Genomic DNA, 21,361 nt, shown 5'->3' with positions numbered 1-21,361 from the left:
TAGCAAAGTGCTAAGCGAAGTAATCGACACGGATGGTGCTCGTAGCGAGGTGGAGCCTATTGAGCCAACGGTTCAATCGCTGCTGATATAGACAAGGTGCGTATTCGGTCTCCTCGTAGATATGGATGCAATGATGGTTTTGCTTTATCTGCGATTGAGGAGGTTGTGTCGAAAATTCTTGTAAGCGATTAAAGATGCATGTGAGTTGGTATTCGATGAGGTCCACGGCTATGGCGAAGTTCAAGCAAGGCTTGGACTTGAAAGACGTCTGTGGCGGTTGAGCCCATCGGGGCTATGGGAGAGTAGTAGCGAAATTCGGATTTCTATCAAAGCGATTGTGACTTGGCTCAAACGTCGAGCCAAGAGTGGAGATTGTTGAATATATGCCTCGAGTTTAGTCTCAAAGTGAAAATCTGAATATTCCGAATTAATAGTTTGCGGACATCCGAAATTGAGTAAAAAGGACAGAAAAAGAAGAATCCAAGCCAAGTTTCGGAAATTAGCTGTCCGAATATGCATCTGAGTCTTGGGCGTGAAACAGGAAAGTCCAACTTGGACTCTGCTGGGAATATACGGAAATCAATTTCCGTGTGGACTTCTGGTTTGCTGATTGGTCAGAGACAAGAAAGAAATAAAAGGATAAGAATTATCCTTCCTTGATGAAGTCGGAAAAGAAGAAGGGGCTCACATTTATATGCATATAAATATTCGGATAGAGGAGCCCTGATAAACGTTTGTTGATAAAAAGCAGAGTGGTTTTCGTGAAGCCTGGGTCCAGAGCAAGAGCGAAGACTTCTTGAAGCGCCACCGCTTGCGAGTGCTTGGCAGTTGATTTCGTTCGTGAATTACATCCAAGAAGAATTAGTGTTCAAGCGTAAATCTTGTGATAAGATTTGTGTATAATTCTTTCACGAGATTGAGAGATTATTTCGTGAGGAATTGTGGGGCTAAACACCGTGTGAGTTATTGGGTGTAATTGGGCTTAGGAAACCAAGAGTGTTTGAGTGACTTCGAGTGTGGTTGTAATCTCCGTTGCAGACGCTCCTATAGTGGAATTCGTGCTTGCTTTCTCCGTGGGCGTAGGTCAAGCTACGATCGAACCACGTAAATCACTGTGTCCATTTATTTTCTTATTATGTCAATTTTATTGTTCGATCGATCGCTTTCCAAACTACATGAAAGGTCTCACGTAATGCGATAAACAAAACAATTGTTTGAACATTAGTGAAGTCATAATATGGGTAATTTAAACTCGTGCATCATTTAATTTTTTCTATTCTCTCGCGCTGATCGTTCCTATTTAAAAGGTATTCAGTTTTAGGTTTGGATCGACACCCCCCATCATAATTTACTTATGGTTTACCTGGCAAGCAAGCTACCAATCAAGTTTTCTTACCAACATTATTTGGAAAATTGCCAGTAATTTCAGAAACCTATCAATACCCAATTTTTTTTTTCATATTTTATGCCCTCGGGAGTCTAGGACTCTATAATTTTGCATTAAATATAGCTCGTCATTTTCAAGATGATTTCGAAAAAAAAAATTGTCAAGATGATGAATTTTTAGGGCTCGATTTGTTTCGCGGAATACGAGTGATTTGAAAAATATTTTCCAAAAAATGATCGTTTATAAAAATAAATGAACGATAAATATTTTCATCGTCTATGCAAATGTTTAGACACAAATTGTTGTTGGCAATAACTAATTATTTCAAGAGATACATGTGATCATTTTTAAAAAAATGTTTTCCAAATCGACAAATCAAGTGTCCACATGCATGGTTTGGCATGATGCAGATTCACATACAAAGTTCCCAATCATTTGTCAGATATAACGAAAAACGGCTTTCAACTTCAACTCATCGTCAAATGCATTCTCGATCTCTTCACACTACTTTTTTGAGAGAGAGAGAGAGAGAGAGAGAGAGAGAGAGAGAGAGAGATTACAGAAAAGAATGAAGGCAAGCCAACAAAGTGATTAAAGAACCCAAAACCACACCGATCCTGAGTCTCTTCTCGGAGACCCCATTCTCGAAAGGACCATTGTCCTCCAACCCTTCCTGGTTACTCGCACCAAATGGCTGGTTCAGTGTAGAAAATGGCTGGTTGAAGCCCGAGAGACTAGGTCTGTTTATCATCTGCTGCTGTGGATAGTTCATCGTCTCTTGTTGCTGCTGGTAGTTATTGTTATAACCCATTTCAGATTCTTCACCATTTTGGTCCAAGCTCTGCCCAAGAGATGATGATGATGATGATGATGATGATGATGAAGACGATGACAGTGATTCGGGTTCGTCTTTGTGACTCGGACTGCCAAATGGTGAGAAAGCAAAATTTTCTCTAGGAGTCCCAAAAGACCCACAATTCTGGTCAACAGCTTGACTCTCACTAGCCATCCACATGACCCTTCCACTCTGGTCCCTGAACTGCAAGTCGCCCCCGTCAAGAAGAAGCAGTGTCTCTGAATTACGATCATGACCCCCATTCACATTAGTTCTCCAGGAAGACCGGCTTCCGTCGAATATCTCAAGGCCTGAACCGGAGAATACGAGTCTGCAAGTGTTGGCTTGGCTTATAGAAGCACACGCCGACTTCCAAACAATGCTACCGCCTCCTTGGACTTGGATGTAACAGTAGTCGTGACCACCTGAACTGGCGGAGTTCACAGGCCTGACGAGGTAGGCCGCAGAACTCCCTGAAGGGGAAGTGAGAAACAGCTGGGAAGAGATTGATCCTGGTGAGGTCGACGTTGCTTCGGTGCTTGGTTGGAGGCTAGCTAGTAACAGTTGGTCCTTGGTTCTTTGGATAGTCCCGGCCCCTGATTGTGCTAGTGAAGCTGCGAAGTGGAAAAAGAGAAGAGAGAGAAGAGAAAGAAGGGTTGAAGCTCTTGGAGAGATGCCCTCCATTGCCATTGAGCTAAGGTAGTTTGATCAATGTGGTAAGTGGTAACATAAAGGTGGCATTTTTATGGTGGTTTTAGAAAATGAAAGTGAAGTGGTTGAGACAAAGTTGCGAATGAAAGTGAATTAGGATATATGTAAATCTGTCATAACAATAAGGTCTATGTAACGAGAAATCATAGAGTATATAATTCTTCTTTTGGCTTGATTATGTATAAAGAGTTCACGGTCGCAGATAATGTGCCCTGTAATTTTCTCTGTTCTTTTTTCCACCTGAAAGGACTTGATGAAGGAGGAAAGTGAAATTGGTGGAAGACATTTCAAGTTAACTGTGGTTTAGGTGGAGGCATTTGTTGTAATGTGGAACTAGTAAGAGGTGGAGTAGGCATAACCAATCCATGGACATATTAACAACAATATACACTGCACTGCTTCATTGGCTCTGCAATGTTTATAGGATGTTCTTCAATGGTTTGATTAGGATAAACTGCAAAACAGTATGTGATCTGAACCAAGGCGTATAATCGTAGCTTCTCGAGTGACTGTTGAATTACTTGGGAAATTGGGGTGGTTGGAACAACCGATTCTTTTCCAAATTTGATAGATTATTCAGGAAGCAAGTTTCTGTCAAAATTAGACAGCAGCCTGTTTGTCCAGAGATGAATCCCAGAAATACTGCAATCGTACAGAAGAGAGAGAGAGAGAGAGAGTTAATTTACACTACTGGCAGTTTGGTCATAGTACAAGAAAAGCGTCAACTGAGGGTGAAGTCGGACAAAATCCTTGATGCATCCTTGAGCATCAGTGCCTTCAACACCATGAACATTCTCACAGGCAAAACTGATTCTCAATCACATGCTGATTGGTGAATCGATTAGAACTTAGGAACAGTTTATGTACTCGAGGGAAAATACTTTCTTACTTAGAGCTATTTACAGAGCAACGGCGATCATATATTACAGTAATTCAGTGTTTCTCAAACTCAATCAGTTCATTACATTGAAAACATTCTTGCACGCAGAACGTTTTTCTTGTTTTTTCATAAATGTCGGTCTCCTCTGAAATACCTCTTCAGAAGGATCTTTACCTTGTCGAGACAGTTCAGTCCTGGGACTTGGTTTTCCTGTGCTTCTTCACGGAGACATTAGAGGCTGCACTTTGGGGGGTAACTTCTTCCCCTTGTGAATGGTAGATCGAATAGGCAAAGGCTGGAAAGCATGGATTCTCTGCTTCACCATGGTGACCAGATGGTGTAGCCAAATGGCTAATTCAAGGATGTATAGCTCTGCTTTTTCCTTATCTGCATGATACAGTGTCTGGAGGCGAATCATGCCGTTTCTTGTAGATGTGTTCTTAGGAGCCTCTTTACTGATAAAAGCACCAAATGATAATACTTAACCCATGTAATATTGGCAAGAGAGAGTGAGAAAGAGGAGAGAGGGAGAGAGATACAAACCTAGTCTTTGCCCAATCTCCAACCCACCCAAATCCTTCATGAGCTCTGTGCAAAGGAAGTGGTGTGCTCATCAATATAGTGACATCCAATGTGCTTTTGTTTTTTCTCATTTGGGCAAGAAACAAAGCAACAGGTCAGAAAGTCACTGACTAACTGAAACTTACTTAATTGTATTTGTTGCCAGAGGGACAATCCATTTTAAAGTCTTGTTGATTTCAGCCTTTACATGAGAAATCGGCAACTGTCGAAGGAGAAATCCAAAATTAGGAAATATTAGTCAGGATCCCGACTGGAATGCTCCACAGATGTCAAAGTTCATTGCTTTGGTGAGACAAACTGTGATTCTTCTATATGCTGAACAGTGCTGAATAGGCAAACTCGAATTATGTAGAACAGTAGAAGTAGAAATGATGAATAGAGGAAGAAGAGTCCATGCACGACTGAAAGTAATTTTCGAAAAGAAGAAAAGAATGACAACAGAATACCTGATCCTTGGCATCAATACTCTGCAGATGAGATCGAAGCGCTGTTTTAACAACGGTTGGCAATGCATGGTATAACGTACTCCTTACATTGGGAGGAAGAGCTGCTGGGTGAGATGCCTGACAACATAAATTTTACACTTACGATATTTTTTGAACTGAAATCAGATGCATTGGAAAGGAAAGGAAGGATCAAACTCACAATCATATCTATCTGCTCGACTATGTTAGCATAGTGTAGTGCAAGACCAGCTTTCCCCAATCTTTGGGGACCTCCGTTATTTGTCCTGTATTCTTCGATGAAGCTTGTCTTGCCTGGCACACATTAAACAGATTGATGCTTGAGAAATAATCAACTGAAATACACATTCTGTACGCATATAGTCCTACAATGGCAAGCATTGGCAAGCAATGTGAAAACAGGCACAAGATATCATTATCTTACATTTTTACTTCTCAAGATGATTAATGTGGCTGGACTCACTTCAAGTTTTTACGGCAGATGCACGTGTGCATCAGGGGAAAAAAGGAAGTTGGGAATGATTATGCTTGACAATGCCAACAATCAATGGTATGCTACGGGGAAATTGCTTCATTTCCGCGAAATTCTCCTGTAAGGGATTAAGATTCGTACTTTTCTATTTCATGTCCTAGGTTAATGGCAGTTTGTCAGACCCTTAATATTTCATTTGTTGTGATCTTTCTAGAGACCCTTAACTTAAGGGTGTCTTTGTTTAAAACTGCTGGAGAATGGTGGTTATCCAGGTCTATGGCGACAGGGAATTCATGAGAATGAGAAACTTAAGTTACTTTGATGTTCGAATTCTGTTAAAAGAAGCTCAAGATTACGCTTTATCAATCAAAACGTGTCTTAATTTCGCTACCATCCTCCAAAGCGGCAAATGATGGGAGAAATGTGTATCTAACTAGAGCACCAGCAATGTGGTCAAATGCCTTGCTAAATGTATATCAGGCAAGTCCATACCATTGTCACCAAAAGCCTCCATCATTCTTTGATGCATGTATGCTACAATATTGACAAACATGGCCATGATCTGCAATTGACAATTCTAACAAGTCAACACCATACATGAGAAGAAGGCGATAAGGATTGCATCTTAATCAGGAATCGAATGCCATAATAAGTAGCCTGCATAGATATACCTCCTCCATTGTCATTGACCACAGAGATCTTTTCTTCAGGCTCTTTACAAACTTCTTTTGATGTTTGAGTTCCCTTTCTAAGTTCATGAGATCTTCTCCTGTAAATAAATATTGAAAAATTGAAGGAACCGTATAACAGACTATTGCAGTTAGGACATGCTTAACAGATAAAATGTAGAATGTGAAGTAGAAAGAAACAACTAGTGATCACATATTTCAAATAATCAGAAACCAAACACATATTGCAAATAATTTACAAGACCTGCTGAATTCACAAACGGGAATATGTTTTAAGGAGCTACGGACACCACTCAAGGCATCACAAATACATGTTAAAAAGTTCAGTCCGCTCCAGTTGTAGTTTCACGAGTCCTCATGTGAAGCATACTCATAAGGAAGGTAAATATCAAAATGGATGACAAGTTGATGATAATTTCATAAGCCACGGGGATGATTCCGTCATCTTTATCATATTCATGATATTAATGTTCTCTCCAACGTGAAAAATGGCACGAGCTATGAGATAGCACAACCCATAATGAAAATCAAATCTAGCTTGCATAGAGACAAAACTTCATGAACATAAATGAAGTACAGGAAAAAAATCTAAGATCTGCAAATCTCACCTCTCAAAGGAAGATTGTAGGACTCTGCTTCTTTAAGCTTGCTCTGATAATCTCGTTCGAATCTCTCCAGACCATTCAACGCATGGTATAACTCCTGTAAATTAAGAAAGATCTCAGATCATAGAAGAAGATAGCCACCATTCATGTGAACTTTTTTGAAAGGCAGAGTTTAGATGGATCATGATCGTGTATGAATAGATAAAAGGGGGGTTCCCAAAAGTTGTAAGCTAGTTGACTGTTTAATTATGTCTGTTTTTTAAGCTGAAAAAGTGTGGAAAAATTACCAACAGCCTAGGAATAGCCTTGATCCAGCCAAAACAGTTGGAACACTTGACAGGGGCATCATGCACAGCTTGTCCATTGACCAGTACAATGCATGTAAGGCGAGACTCGAGAGATATCAAATTACACTCATTCTTAAAGAGGTACCCAATGCGTATTCCGAAAATGATAGGATGATAATGTTGATGGCACAAAATGTTGACATCTCACATACGAAAATCATGTATGGCAACAGGGGATTCTAAGTAGAAATGAAATTGTGCAGAACTCAGCTCCATGAAAACTTACCACGGTTTGCTGTGCCAAAGAACTCAACTGTTGCATTGAAGTTTCTGCTTCTTCACAAGAAAGCTTGCATCTTGAATTATCCGAATCCAATCTGCCATATCACAATTGCTTCCATGAGCATGTAAACCATTATCAGGACAACATGGAATTTTTCCTGGACACGAACTAAACCAAGTAAAGCTACCTTACTTTGAAAAATATTGACCCAGGTTGTGCCACTGGGGGTCTTTACATTGATCTCCAAACCTGATGACCTCTCTCAAGAAGTATTCGAGGTCCTCCCTGAGTATGGACAGAAACAAACATGGTTTGACTTGACATACATATAGGATAATTTCCTGCATAGACTCTCGCCAACTAGACCACCAACCTTTTGTCAGCAGCTGCAATAGTTAGCAACTCTTGCGTGTCGGTGGAAACCAAATTCTGTACTCCTTCCGAAGTTATAATCTCTTCCTTTAGAAGCTGGAGTTGCTTTTCAGAAAGAGACCGTAGCAAGTTTGCGCCTTTAACAATTGTGTTGGCTACTTCAAATGCCAGTATCAAAATTTCACAGCCCCGGGAAGCCGCGCCCGTGATGAGCCCCTTGCTGACATTAAAATTCCAATTGCTGCTTTCTAGTGTATCTAAAACTTTTACTGCTCTTTTGATACTCAAGATGCCCACTCTTCCAAAGGGTGAGCTCTTCTGGTTGGCCTGAAAATGATCACGTCATAAATAAATACATAGAAAAACGGCTCAAACAGATGGAGATTTAGAATTTTTTAGATGATAGCAGAAGTACCAGACGAAAAACAATTAAAGGTCTTGTCACAGAAAGCTCAATTTAGTTGACAAGAACTTCCAAACCCCAAGTTTCCATCAGATAAATAACTTTAAGATTACCAGTAAAATCAAGGAAATGGAAAATCCTATCAAAATAATATTCATCCAAGCCACTCAGGTTCTGGCATTTAAAAATGTTCAGGTGCGTGTAAAAGCTAATGCTACATCAACTATTTGAGCAGTGACCAGTAAAAACTCCATGAGCACGACACATATGATCCAATTTATGAATAGTTTTAAGCATCTTTGCACAATCCAAACGTCCTTAATTACCAGGTTATGAGTATAGTTGCAAAATCGAATCTTCGCTCAAGTTTGATTCTACTGGAATTATTCTGTCGAACAATCAACCAACTAGTTCACACCTACTAAACATCATCAAAAGTGAATCAAGCATCTGCACTCTAAGAATTTCAGTAAAATTCAAGTCCAACATCCAGCTATTTTAACTTATGATATAGTTCGCTGTATGCAGTGCATGAAGTTATTGCCAAGTATAAAAATTCCTTCAATATAGTTTCAAGGGCAATCAGGTTCCTACATTAGTTATGAGCAGCACGATACGTTATCGTTGATCGCAAAATAACTAAATAAAAAACAGAAATACTGCAGCACAGGAAAAATGAACCTTATTGGCCGTTTTTCTAGGCGTTGACGGCGTTGGTTGCTTCAATTCGAGCTCAACTGAATCACACTTTTCCTGTGCATTCTGATTGCCATTGTCATTGGGTGAAGAACCACCTTGTTGTTTAGTGAATCCATCAACTGAGTTGACTTTAGAAAAAACTACTGGAATCTTCGTCCCTGGCTTCTCATTTTCCAGGATTACACGACCAGAGCATACACCTCCCATTTCGGCTTCAATGCTCTGAACTCGCAACAAAATTTAAGAACTTGGAATCAACAGGGATTTAATAAGACTTGAGAGTTCAGATTGCGACGGGCAAGGAACAAGACCAAGCCATTGGCTCTTTCTCTGAAGCTGAAAGATCTGGTTCCCAGTGCGTTTATCAGAGCTCTCATCCATGTGACAGAACAAAAGAATGAGCTTTAACAAGAGAACAAAAAGAACTGAGACTGTGTGGTCATTTTCTCTGAAAACAAACAGGAACCCAACAAGAAAAGGCTAACAGCTCCCAGAGACTTTCAAAAAGAGAAGAGAACAAGAGGTGATCGGTATATATATATATACACATACATACCCATTGACAAGAAGAAGCTCAGCAGGACACAAAAGGCCAATTCATTAGTTTAACACTCTCCAGTAAAAGACAACAAAAGTGAGAAAATTTCAAAACAGGGGCCAGAATTGGGTTAGTTAACTAAAAACAAAGGCAGGTGACATAAGGTCTTACGGTTCTTGGTTTATAAACAGGGATAGGGCAAGATATTGATTATTTTCAGGTGGGTGGGTGAAATTGAAAAACACAGATGGTGGTTTTGATTACATCAATGGAAATCAGGAGGATTATAATGGGATTACTCAATTCTCTTTAAAGAATTTGGAGCAAAGCACGATAAAGGCAGGCCAACTAGGGAAGTTAGCTGCAGGCATTGACCTCCTCCCGTCTCTTTCTTGATGAATTATTTCTATAAATAACTGCATGTGTAGAAGCACAGCAATGGAGATGCAAGATCTTGTGGGCCATCACTTATGCACATTCTGATTGACTCAACGAATGTTCAACGAATTTCAGATTGTGCTGGATTGTAACCACTATGTTGCATCAAACGATTATAATTTGTTCAACAGGGGAAAAATCACCAAAAAGCATATAAGTTTACAAGGATATAACTATTCACAGATGAAATATATTTCAAGTTTTTCGTAAAGATCATATACATTACTGAACTTAAAACTGTAAACTTTTTCCCTTTTGGAGATAGCGAAATGTGCCTATGATTCAGAGCTCTAGTCAAAATATGAAGGTTTTCGGTGGATTTTCCTATATGCTAATTGAGCCTTTTGGTGTCATCTTATCAGTTTGTCCTCAAAAATTCGCAAGTGGTTTTATCCATTTCATATGTACATTATCGACATCTTGAGAAAACCTTGTCGATCACATAATTGGCATATTGATTACCCAAATTTTATGGCATCACGCGAGTATGCTCTCTCGCGGAAATGGCACGATCCGGCCTAAACCTATTCTTTTATCAAGACTAATATTCGGTTCTTTTATTTGAAAATATTTTATGTTGGTCATCAATGGAAGAGCAAATTCGGAGATTTGAAGAAATATGCAACAGGAGTGATCAGCCACTACTACTAAACTAAACCCCAAAAAAAAACGTTGACTTTAGGTAATTCAACTGGTTTTATAAAAATAGGAGAAAAAGGCATCATTTACGCCATGCAACCAGTTGACTTTTGGGATGAACATTATTTTAATGAAGAAAGTAAACCACGAAGGCCACGGCATCGTACGATATGAAAGGGCACTAGTTGCATCTAAGAAACCCTAAATTTAGGTCAACCCACACAAGGTAAGAAGAGAGTAGACTTGCAAATGCAATTAAAATTTACAAATGGAGGCCTTGAATCGAATGGATTGAACATTTCAAAGGGTTAAAGAAATTGAAAAAGGGTGTGATGAGGTGTGAGGCAGTGTGACATGGTGCTATCTTATTGGTCAACATGCCTAGCATTTGTTGCTGGCGTGGCCATTTTTGCACGTAATGGGGGGTGTTCATACATTTTGGGGATATGCCTTTGCAGATTCTGATTTGCAAATTGGTCGTAGAGTTGACAATGGAGTTGTCTTCCATGTTTTTTTAGCGTGGTATAACATACGTTTGGCTTATGAATTGCTCAATAATATATGAAAGTCGTCATCATAAGACCCGGTACTATTGTAGGAAAATTTAACGTGGTATCTTTTTGTTTTCTATTTTTTGAATGAGCAAGTTTTGATTACAAGGAGCGAGGGAAACGATTTCTATTAAAAGATGTTTGTTTGTTTCGCAGAAAATTAGCAATATAAAAAATGTTTTTTTTTCAAATTTTAAGTATCTTCTAACATCCAAACCAATAAGCTAATGAAAAGTAATTTGAGGCAATTGTTTCGCGTGTCACTGTTTGAGGCACTGCTTTCACAGTAATGGTTTGAAGCACAAACTCCTTTGAGGAATCTATGGCCTGCACAGTGACTTTATTTGGGTAAAAGTTTTTTTTTTAGAGTGATAATGGTCCTTGCTAAGATATGAATATAAGGCATGCCAATCTTAAAAAGTGTCACACGATGGTTACGAAAGTATGGGTTGTTTGAAGATATTTTATTGTGATATTTTGATATTCTAGCAATATTTCGAAATAAAGGGAGTTGAGTGATAGGGCAGTAACTCGTCGTCCAGTTGAGTCGAAAGATGTTGGAGGCGGTGATCTCTTGGCCGGAGGTGGTGATAGAGACAAAGTTGGGTTAGGGCGATGGGGGTAACTAGTTGTGGTGGCAACCACCTTTGTTGAGTGGATTAGGGATAATCGATTTCAAGATGGGTCGATTCCCACCCTAAAACTTTGAAACTGGGAACCGGTCGAAAGGCCAGTTCTCAGTTTCTGAAATCGAGAACCAACCCACCAGGTCCTAGAACTAGAGCAGAGTTGACTGACGGGTATGGTTCTCGAGTGGGTCCAAAGACCTGCGCCATCTACTTTATTCTTTTTTAGGATAAATGCATTGGAAGTCTTAAAATTTGTTACGAAAGTGCAATTGAGTCTCAAAAACTTTAAAAAAATGCGATTAAATCTTAAAAATTGTCATGAAAGTGTAATCAAATTTTAAAACTTTCAAAATGTGCAATCAAGTCCTAAAACTTGTCAAATTGGTTCAATCAAGTCATTTTGTTGATTGCACTTTTTGAAAGTTTTAGGAATATATTGCTTTTTCATGGCAAGTTTTAAGATTTAATTGCACATTTTAAAAGTTTTAAAACTCGATTACACTTTCATGACAAGTTGTAAGACTTAATTGCATTTTTTGAAAGTTTGAGGAATCAATTACATGTTCGTGATAATTTTAGGACTTCCGGTGCATTTATCCCTTCTTCTTTTTTGTTTTTGTTTTTTCCTCCCTGACGCAAAGGATATTCCGCCACCTGATCTTGCCCACCAAGTCCGTCGCAAAGCCGTGGCCACTCTCCTTCTCCACCACGAGGGGAACCAGATCCTTTGTGTGTGGCTTCATTCTCACCTTCGTTGCTTGCACCTTTCTCTTCGTCCTTAACTCGACCCCTCACTTCTCCTCTCCCTAGCTCACCAATCTCTTCGCCACCTCCGCCCCCTCTTCCAACATATCTCACTTCTCCTTCATTCTCTCTCACTTTTGCCATAATCCCTCCGAATCCGCCTCCCTCTCGCTCCCTCTCTCTCCTCCGTGTCCTTGTTTTCCTGGAGACCTTGTTGTTTCTCAAGGAGACGAAGGATCGGTTGCGTCGCCGTTGGACTAGGGGTATGATCGGAGGAGGAGCGGGAGCGGCACGACGAAGAGAGCGAGACTGCAAGAGGCATGAGAATGATTGAGAGTGAGCGAGCCTGAGTTGTGAAGAATTGAATTAGAGTTTTCAGGTTTGTGAAAGAGGCGTGAGCAAGCATGATTCGTGCATGATTGAGAGTTTGTGAAGATACAAGAATGGGATTAGGGTTTTTTTTTTTTAGATTCATAAGAAATAAAATAAAAATCTATCTAGTCCAGGTGATCCAGGTGGGTGGTTCCATACCTGGAACCGGACTAAAATTCACCGATTTCAATTTTATGAAATCAAGAACCGGCCAGCTTAGTCCGGTTTGGGCGATTCCTTTTGCTCACCCTTAGAGAAGATATCGGCCGGCCGATGGCATAGTAGAGAATTGTGTAGTACTTGAATTGTCCTCTACGTCCCTGGAATGCTCCCAACAAAACTTAAACTCGAGATTATAAGAGGAGAAGCAAACACCTTGCAATCTATGCCGTGGTCTCTTTGGTCTAATTAATCGAACAAATATTTTTATCCTATTAGCCCAACCCTCTCTTCTTATAGTTTGTAAAGCCCACGAGGGCAATCAAAACTAATTCAAGCCCATATGACAGTCATCAAGGTGCGATCCATGATCTAAAATTCTAGGTCTCAAAACAATTTCATGGAATTAGGTCGTTCCTAAACGGGCTAAGATGAAAATGAAAAAAATAGATAAAAAATAAATAAAGCCAACGTTTCTAATACGTAAGGACTTCCTTCATATCAGTGCTATTGCACGACGGAGTACGCTTCGTTGGAAATTCTTATAAGGTGCGCTAATAGTAATCGTATTAGAGCTTGGTTTGTGAAAAAGAGACTGTTACAAAGTAATTAAATTATATGAAGCAATGCTAGATAGTCCATATATAGTTATATGATGGGAAAAGTGTCAGAAAAGTCCTAAACCTTTTGCATTAGTGCCAATTCAGTCATAAATCTTTTTTTGGTGCTAATTCAATCATAAACCTTTTGTCTTTGTGCCAATTAAGTCATTCTGGTTAATTTTAGCCTGATTTTACTGACGTGGATGCTGGTCGGTCTACGTGGCACCGACGGTGCTAACGTGAATAATTTTTAATATTATTTTAATAATTTTTCAATTTTTAAAATATTTTTTTCTGATTCTTTTCCTTCTTTTCTTTTCCTTCTTCTTCTACCTTTGGCCGGTGACTGGCCACCGGCCATGGTCGGCCGCCTCGCCTTGCCAAGACGAGGCCGCCGTTGCTTGCCACAGGTGAGGGCGGCCTTGTTGGGCGAGCCACGGCGAGGGCTCCCCTCACCAAATTTGGCGGGGCCTGCCCTCGCCCAGGCCATGGTGGCCTCACCTGGCGTCGCCTTGTATTGCCTGCGCCAAGGCGACGCCCGGCAAGGTCGCCGTGGCCTGGATGAGGGCCGGCCCCGCCAGATCTGGCGAGGGGAGCCCTCGCCGGGCTCGCCCTCATGCAAACGAGGGTCGGCCTCGTCCTCACTCAGGCGAGGGTCGGCCTTGATAGATCTGGCTTGGGCGAGGCCGACCCTCACCGGAGCTCACCCGCCCTCGCCCAAGCAAGGGTCAATCGGCCTCGCTTGTGGCAAGCAACGGTGGCCTCGTCCGGGCGAGGCCAGGAGGTTGGCAATGGCCAGTGGTCGATGGCTGACCACCGGTGTGACATTCCGAATTTCGACCCCTTTTTGGGATTTATAAAACGTGTAATTCGTCAGTGTGCTTATAGTAAAATCTCGCCCGGGAACTGATCACTCCCGGTTATTGTTTTTAAAAATTGAGATTTCGCTAGAATCGCATTCGATCGAATTTGGCCGTTATTTAGAGCCCAAACTTTGGCGTCGAATTTCTCGGAATTCCGGAACGAATTTAATTGGACGGTGTCGATATTAGTGTGGCCAATCTCGATATTACCTGGGATACGTGAAAAGTGAATTTTTGACCGGGTGCGAATTTGGACTGGTAGATCACCCTCGCAGTGTGTTTTTATTAGCACCCTTTTGCCCAAATCCTAAAAATATTAATTGGGATTTTTCGGAGACCGTCGGATCGTTTCCGGGTTTAAACCGTGGCCGTTGGATCGCGATTATTGCGATTTGACCTTTGCTCTTTCTCTCTCTCTCTCCTCTTTTTCCGCCGGTCTCCCCCTCCCTTTTTGCGTGTCTGACCACCAAACCCCCCACCTACCTCACTAGCCCCATCATTTCCCCTTTTCTTCTTCTTTTTCTTTTTCCCTTCTTCTTCTCCTTCGCTGGTCTTGCTTCTCCCTTGCTTCTGCTTCCCGTCGGCTACTGCTTCTGCTTCTTCATTTTTGCTGCCGCCGACTAGCCCTTCTCGCCGGAACCAGCCACCCGCCGTGCGTCGTCCACCTCCGCCGCTCGTCACCGTCGTCCCAGCTGCCCGGGCGCCACCGCCCCAGCCCTCGTTTCCGGCTGTTCTCCCAGCAAGGCGCGAGCAGCGCCCCTCGCCGGAGCCGATCGCGCCTCCCGTCGGCCCAGCCGTCATCCTCCCCGCCGCGAGCAACCGTCGCTGCGCCTTCCCCCCCAGCCATCGTCGTCCGTCCATCGCCCCGACCGAGCCGTGTCCGCCTTGTCCAGCCGCCGCGGTCAAGCTCCGCTCGCCTCCGTCGCCCGCCACCGCCGTCCAGCTGAGCTTCGCCGTGCGTCGCCGTCCACCTCCGACCGTCGCCGCTGCTGTCCCAGTCGTCGGGAACAGCCAAGCCACGCCGGAGCAGCCCCCACAGCGGCTGTCTCCCTCGCCGCGCTCGTTCGCCGTCGTCCGCCGGCTGCCGAAACCGAACCGGAAGCCACCGTGGACCGCCCTTGTTGCCGCCGTCGTACTCGCGTCGTCGCCGGCGTTAGCCGGGTAAGTTAACCCCTAATCCCGTGTTTAGGGTGTTAAATTTGCTTAGGGTAGTTTAATTTATGTTTAGATTAGTATTTTGTTTGTTTTATTGGGTTTAAGTGATAGGTTATCCGTCGTTGTGCGATAGGTTATCGCGATTGTGGTGATAAGTTATCAGTTATTTTATTGTTATTGATTATTATGTTAAATCAATTATTTTCGGAATTTAAATATTATTTTATTAGTTAATAAATTAATTTCGAATTAAATATTATTATTTTTATTATTAAATAATTAATTTCCGAAAATTAAATAGTATTATTTTCGGAAAATTTTCTAACGTTAATTGTGATGTCAATGTTGGATTTCGCCGTATAAGTTGGCGTATTTAGGAAATGATTTGAATGATTTCGATTCGAGGAAATATTTTGACATTTTGGAAAAATTAAATTATTTTCGGATATTAGTAATTAATTAATTCCGAATTTAATTTATTGTTATTTCGGAAAATTTTATAATTTCAAATTATGATTTCTAGCTTGAATGTTGGCGATTTTGCCGCGTATTGTCGTATTAAATTGATTTTATGGCAAATTGTTTGATCGAAAGTTTACGTGGAAAATTTATGAGACTTTTGGAATTAAATTATTTTATTCTGTTATGCCCAAGTAATGTTAGTGATACTTTGTGGTTGATATTCGTGTTTGAAATCGAAGATTGCAAGAATTGATTGACTGTTGGCATGTGTGGCCACTTGGTATTATTGCATGACATTAAGGAGAGCATGATTCATGTATGCATGGGCTAATTGAGAAGATAATAATTAGCCGGAATGCTTGTGTGCTCGTGTGGTCACACGTTGGACCCGTCTTGCTGTGTATCGCTTGACGATGCTCGATTTATCGGATGCACAGGGATTATCACAGAGTGCCGATACCCCGGATGCCTTGTCGCGGCCGAGGCGGACTCGATGCTCCTACGGGATACCATCTTCTTGTAGATCGTTTGATGTTGCCGTATTGGAATGCCGTCTTGCGCTGGATCGTTTGACGTAGCCGTGCCCGACGGGCGGGACGGAGCCCGGTTTTTACCGGTAGACCGCCATCTTGCTTGCGTATCGCTTGATGTGTGGTGGCCCCGGGGGCGTAATAATTGGAATACGTGCGATGCATAGTGCTTGATTATGGGGTAGAAACTGCTAGGCATGGTATGGGACGTGCCCAAGTGGGTTTTACCTTATAATCGAGACACGCGCGACTGTGATGCATTAATGCATGGAAAATCTCTTTAAATGCTTCGAGTATGTGACATATGCATTTCATCAACGAGTGTACCAAGGCGAGGTAAGGATGCCTGTGGTTGTTTAATAATGTATTGTTGGTGCTGTGTTACCTGCTTAGGGACCCCCGTGCGAGTAGGCCTCCTAAGCGGGGCTTAGGCCGTTAACTTATTGAGACTTTCGTCTCATTTGTTGTTGTTAACCCCTTTTTCAGGCCCTTAGCATGTCAACGCACCCAGGGTGGTTCAGGTCGTTTAAATGGGCTTGTAAGAATATTCCCAGGGGTTAATCAAGTGGAAATTAAAATAATGTTGTTTGGCTGTTGTGATTTGTTTTCCTGACTATCCCTATTTGTTGTTGTCCGGGGATTGTTGTGTTCGTTTCCGCATGCGTAATTAAAAGATAAAATGAAGGGTCGGCGACGAGTCCTGGGACGTCGCATTATAACGACCGTAGCGGGATGTCGTGCGCCCGCGGGGTTCGGGGCGTGACAACCGGCCAAAGATAAAAGAAGAAGGAAAAGAAAAAAAGAAACAAAGGAAAAAAAGAAAAAAATCAGAAAATTATTTAAAAATTCAAAAAATATTATTAAAAATTGTCCGCGTCAACGCGTCGGTGCCATGTAGGCCGACCGGTGTCCACGTTAGTAAAATCTGGCCAAAATTAGTCGGAAGGACTGAATTGGCACAAAGACAAAATGTTTATGACTGAATTGGCACCAATGGAAAAGGTTTATGATTTTTTTGACACTTTTCCCGTTATATGATCAATTCATATTGGGCTTAGCCCATCTCGATATGAGGTGATTGAATGTGGTTAGACGATCGGTGTAGACCAATATTTTTAACGATCACCTGTCATAGATGGGTCTATAGGATCTGTTGTATATATAACCTATGATTCTCGCTCTCCTCCATATATTATAAACTTGTGGTTTGTCTATTGAGATTGGTCGAAGGAAGAGAAGGAGAGGAAGACCTAATCACAGTATTCTTGTGATCATGGTCGGTTCAATTGGGTACTTATTCGGAACAGAATTTCCGAATCTATTTCAACATGTGAAGTTAGAGCATTTGTATATAGGTTTAGAATCCAATTGATACTTAATGTTGACGATCGTGCATGGTGCTTATATTGTAAGATACATGTACCGATACTTTAGATATGAAATTTGACAGATCTAACTGCTTAATTTCAAAACTGATGTGGGGCTATTTTTACTTATGGCATGTCGAGTGAATTTTGAGTGCTAATTCTGTTTGTGCTTTGAGAATTTTGAAATTGCAGCCTAGAATATATATATACAAAAATTGTAACCTACAATTTCTTCATTTAGTGGGTCAACCTACTGAATTGAGATAGGGCTTTTGTTCCCAATATTAGCATGTATAGTCTTGAAAATTTCATGTCATGAATCGTGACTTGTGATTTGATATATGGTATTAGAAATTTGAGAGGCAAGTTTCTGGAAATTACCTCAAACCCAAATTTTTATTTTTTTTGGCAATAACCTCGAACGCGAGTTCACACATTTCAAAATGGATTTTTCTGCTCGTTATATGTTGAAATTGACTACATAAGCGGCTAACCCAATAACGAAAGTTTCTTAAGCCCATTGATAATTGGGTCGATAACAAGCTTCGGTTGTCCACGTTCATCTGTTTGTGGCCTCTGAATCAATTTTTTTTCCCAATTCTAGGGTTTTAAACAAACTGAGTACTGTGTTAATGGGTGTTTTAGTTTCTCAAATAAATAGACGTATTATGAAATCAAATGCATGTTTTATGTTTCTGATGTATTTTTCGGCATTAATATGTGTTGAGGCTAAGGTACTCTTAATCGAGGATCTTTACCACGGCCAAATGTTGGTTAATTTACATTTTGGTTTCGAATTCGACTATCATTAAAAGCCAAGTTTAATGTTCAAATTAAGTCAGACTATCAATAGCGCAGGTCAAAGGTTTATAATACCCAACGTAAATTTGCCCCTTAATGCGCTTGAATTCGACCAATTTGACTCAGTAATTTGTTGGGTTCGCACACTGGGTCAAAAACGGAGGTAATATCCTACTAGGGTCGAGCCACCATTGATATAAGTGGACACATACGCCAAAGGAATCTTGATAGGTCTTATCACGAGGCATTAAGCGTGACCACAGGTTCGACAATAAGCACTAGATTGATTAGTGGATCAAGTCATTCATTGGTGTGTGGTTAGGATATTTATATAGATATTTCCGATGTGTAGGAGCTTATGTGAAGCATATGAAAACACCTTTGATCTTTAATATATGCGCGTGTGTGGCAACTGAGCAGTCATGCTTTGGTTTGAAATGTTTATGAGTATGCATAGTGGATGTTGATTTGCTTAGAAGAGAAGTGTTTTACTCATTGAACGATGATTTGCTTATACCATTCATTTCAATTATTTTTTAGTTTTTACGATTACCAGTGGCGAGAGACTTTTTGGGAGTTGATTTTTAGTATAGTTTTGAGATAGTTGTACATATACTTGTACAATTACTTTTGACAAGTTCGATTTGACTAGTCACTAGAGATGTATACTTTGTTTTTTTGAGTTTTCCGGTTAGCTGGTGAAATGTATATGCTCTTTTTAATATGCTCTATAACTCTGATTCTTGTAATCAACTTGTCGTTCTATCAAGTGGATATATATTTTGAGAACAAGTTTACGATGATTATATATAAAGCCGCGTCTTTCGGATAGGACGGTTATATCATTTCAACATACCTGACGAGATAGGGTGTGAAATGAGGTACCTGTTCATCCGGTTCAGATCACGATCCCACACAACCATACCTCTATATTTCACCAAGACACCAACATTATAATACATTGTATTCAACAATATATGTTCCAAACCCTTGTCAAAGGTTTCCCTCTTGCAAGGCAAGTAAATATTTCACCTTATTTTCAATGGGTGAGATCTTCTCTTCTTTTCGGAAGTGCACGACCAAGAAGTCATCGTTTAGGTGACACTTTTATTATACGAAGAGCCATCGTGACTTGCGAGAGAGATCTCTATATCATGGCTCAAGAAAGCTGGCCGCAATCAGCAACCATGACGGGCTTGGAGGTCCTGCCGGAGGACGACCCGACCTTCTCGACGGCCTTGATCACATCCATTCCCTCCACCACCCGCCCGAACACCACGTGCTTCCCATCGAGCCACTCCGTCTTCGCGGTGCATATGAAGAACTGGGACCCGTTCGTCCCGGGCCCCGCGTTGGCCATGGACAGGATCCCAGGCCCCGTGTGCTTCTTTATGAAGTTCTCGTCCGCGAACTTCGCTCCGTATATCGACTCCCCTCCGGTCCCGTTCCCCGCCGTGAAATCACCTCCCTTACATGGAAGAGATGAAAGATTCAGCATACTCTCCGACTTAAAAGTTGCAAGGTTCGGAAAATCGACTTCCGTCTCCTAAAGAAATAAAATGTCGGCAATAACCACTCTACAAGCTTCAAGACGAGGTTTAGACCTTCCCTTTTCTACGTGCTTGCATCACTATAGGCGCTTCAACTCTATCCCTTAGCCCGTGAGCTAACCTCACTGATTCTCTAGGATTATCCTAATTCATCACTTAAGGAAAAAAAATCTTCAAGATTAGTTGACACGCACTTTCGCGAGATTAATTCGACGCACAAAGAACCGACGGTCGAGTAGAACTAATTCATGAAATCACTATATATATTAGGCCTATGGAATATTCTAATCGCGAATTAAATATGGACTTTCTCTCTATCTATTCCTCAACTTAATTAGTTTATTGAATTGTATATAGATTTTGTTACTCATCCCTCGGTGCCAATCTCAAGATCACTCGATCACTCGACCATTCTCAAGATCACATCAATTTGATACTCTGATCAGCATACTCCACAGTCAAACTTCCTTCCGTTGACTTTTCTCGATGGTATTTTGAGGTTAGTCTTTCGTGTGTGTAATCACAGCAAGCCATAATCTTACATTCCACCATCTTATCGACAAGTTAAGAAAATTCAGACAAATTTAAGAAGTACACCATCTTATCAGAAAGTTAAGAGGATTAAGATAGAATTTAAAATTTACGATTATGGACACTTTAAAAAGACTTCCGAAGTTACCTGGCACATGAAGCCGGGTATGACCCGGTGGAACTTGGAGCCCTTGAAGTGGAGCGGCTTCCCGCTCCTCCCGACCCCCTTCTCGCCGGTGCAGAGCGCCCGGAAGTTCTCCGCGGTGCGCGGGGTCGTGTCCGCGTACAGCTCCATCACGACCCGCCCGGCGGGCACTCCGCCGATCGTCATGTCGAAGAAGACCTTCGGGTTCGGCATCGCTACGGTCAACACGGGTCAACAAGTCGAGATCGAGAGAGGGGCAGAGAGCGAACGGTGGATGGATGGTTTGCAAGGCCCGTGAAGGCGGAGGCGTTGATATGTAGGGGGAGGAGAGGCCCGGCGGCGTTGGGGTGGACGCGTGTCGAGCGTGGATTGGGCAGCGGGAATTTCTGTGAAAAAAGCAACTGCGTGAGATGGACGCGACCATCTCGACGACAAGTGGTCGCTAATGGCCGAACGACGAAGGAGGCAAAATTGATTGGGGAAATGGACCCCACCTTGGGCAATTATTATTATTAGGGTTAATACCACGAAAAACCCTAAACTGATATACTTGTGACACATTTACCCCAAACTATTTTTTTGACCATAAAAAACCCCAAACTGGTACATCTGTGAC

At 41.5% G+C, this 21,361-nt stretch overlaps 2 protein-coding genes across 2 annotated transcripts; both read right to left on the bottom strand.

Annotated features, from left to right (window-relative positions):
- Positions 1-4,024: 4,024 nt before the first annotated feature.
- On the bottom strand, positions 4,025-9,171 carry LOC115669929 (protein PSK SIMULATOR 2-like). Its single transcript, XM_056321388.1, has 12 exons — positions 8,652-9,171; positions 7,569-7,894; positions 7,388-7,480; positions 7,199-7,289; positions 6,629-6,722; positions 6,003-6,100; positions 5,824-5,893; positions 5,041-5,153; positions 4,842-4,958; positions 4,521-4,597; positions 4,357-4,401; positions 4,025-4,268 (listed from the first exon to the last, which is right to left on the bottom strand). The coding sequence occupies exons 1-12, from the start codon at positions 8,874-8,876 to the stop codon at positions 4,034-4,036; spliced, it is 1,584 nt and encodes a 527-aa protein (XP_056177363.1). The 5' UTR covers positions 8,877-9,171; the 3' UTR covers positions 4,025-4,033.
- Positions 9,172-19,404: 10,233 nt separating this feature from the next.
- Positions 19,405-21,021, bottom strand: LOC115669142 (peptidyl-prolyl cis-trans isomerase). The gene is made up of 2 exons (XM_030590442.2): positions 20,749-21,021; positions 19,405-19,987 (listed from the first exon to the last, which is right to left on the bottom strand). The coding sequence occupies exons 1-2, from the start codon at positions 20,956-20,958 to the stop codon at positions 19,679-19,681; spliced, it is 519 nt and encodes a 172-aa protein (XP_030446302.1). The 5' UTR covers positions 20,959-21,021; the 3' UTR covers positions 19,405-19,678.
- Positions 21,022-21,361: the final 340 nt, after the last annotated feature.

Source organism: Syzygium oleosum, unplaced genomic scaffold (genome assembly GCF_021117445.2).
Source record: "Syzygium oleosum isolate NSW1041296 unplaced genomic scaffold, Sole_v2.1 Sole_v2.22, whole genome shotgun sequence".
Classification (NCBI taxonomy): Eukaryota; Viridiplantae; Streptophyta; class Magnoliopsida; order Myrtales; family Myrtaceae; genus Syzygium; species Syzygium oleosum.
Note: the sequence above shows the minus strand (reverse complement) of the source record. Positions and strands in the feature narration are given on the sequence as shown.

What these genes read in the sequence shown, in the direction of transcription:
- LOC115669929 (XM_056321388.1), bottom strand. Translation starts at nt 8,876, where the DNA reads ATGGGAGGTGTATGCTCTGGTCGTGTAATCCTGGAAAATGAGAAGCCA. An exon ending in ATTGCAGCTGCTGACAAAAG is followed by an intron (nt 7,481 to 7,568) that starts GTTGGTGGTCTA and finishes GTCCATACTCAG; the next exon opens with GGAGGACCTCGAATACTTCT. An exon ending in CTGGCAACAAATACAATTAA is followed by an intron (nt 4,402 to 4,520) that starts GTAAGTTTCAGT and finishes TCCTTTGCACAG; the next exon opens with AGCTCATGAAGGATTTGGGT.
- LOC115669142 (XM_030590442.2), bottom strand. Translation starts at nt 20,958, where the DNA reads ATGCCGAACCCGAAGGTCTTCTTCGACATGACGATCGGCGGAGTGCCC. An exon ending in TACCCGGCTTCATGTGCCAG is followed by an intron (nt 19,988 to 20,748) that starts GTAACTTCGGAA and finishes CTTCCATGTAAG; the next exon opens with GGAGGTGATTTCACGGCGGG.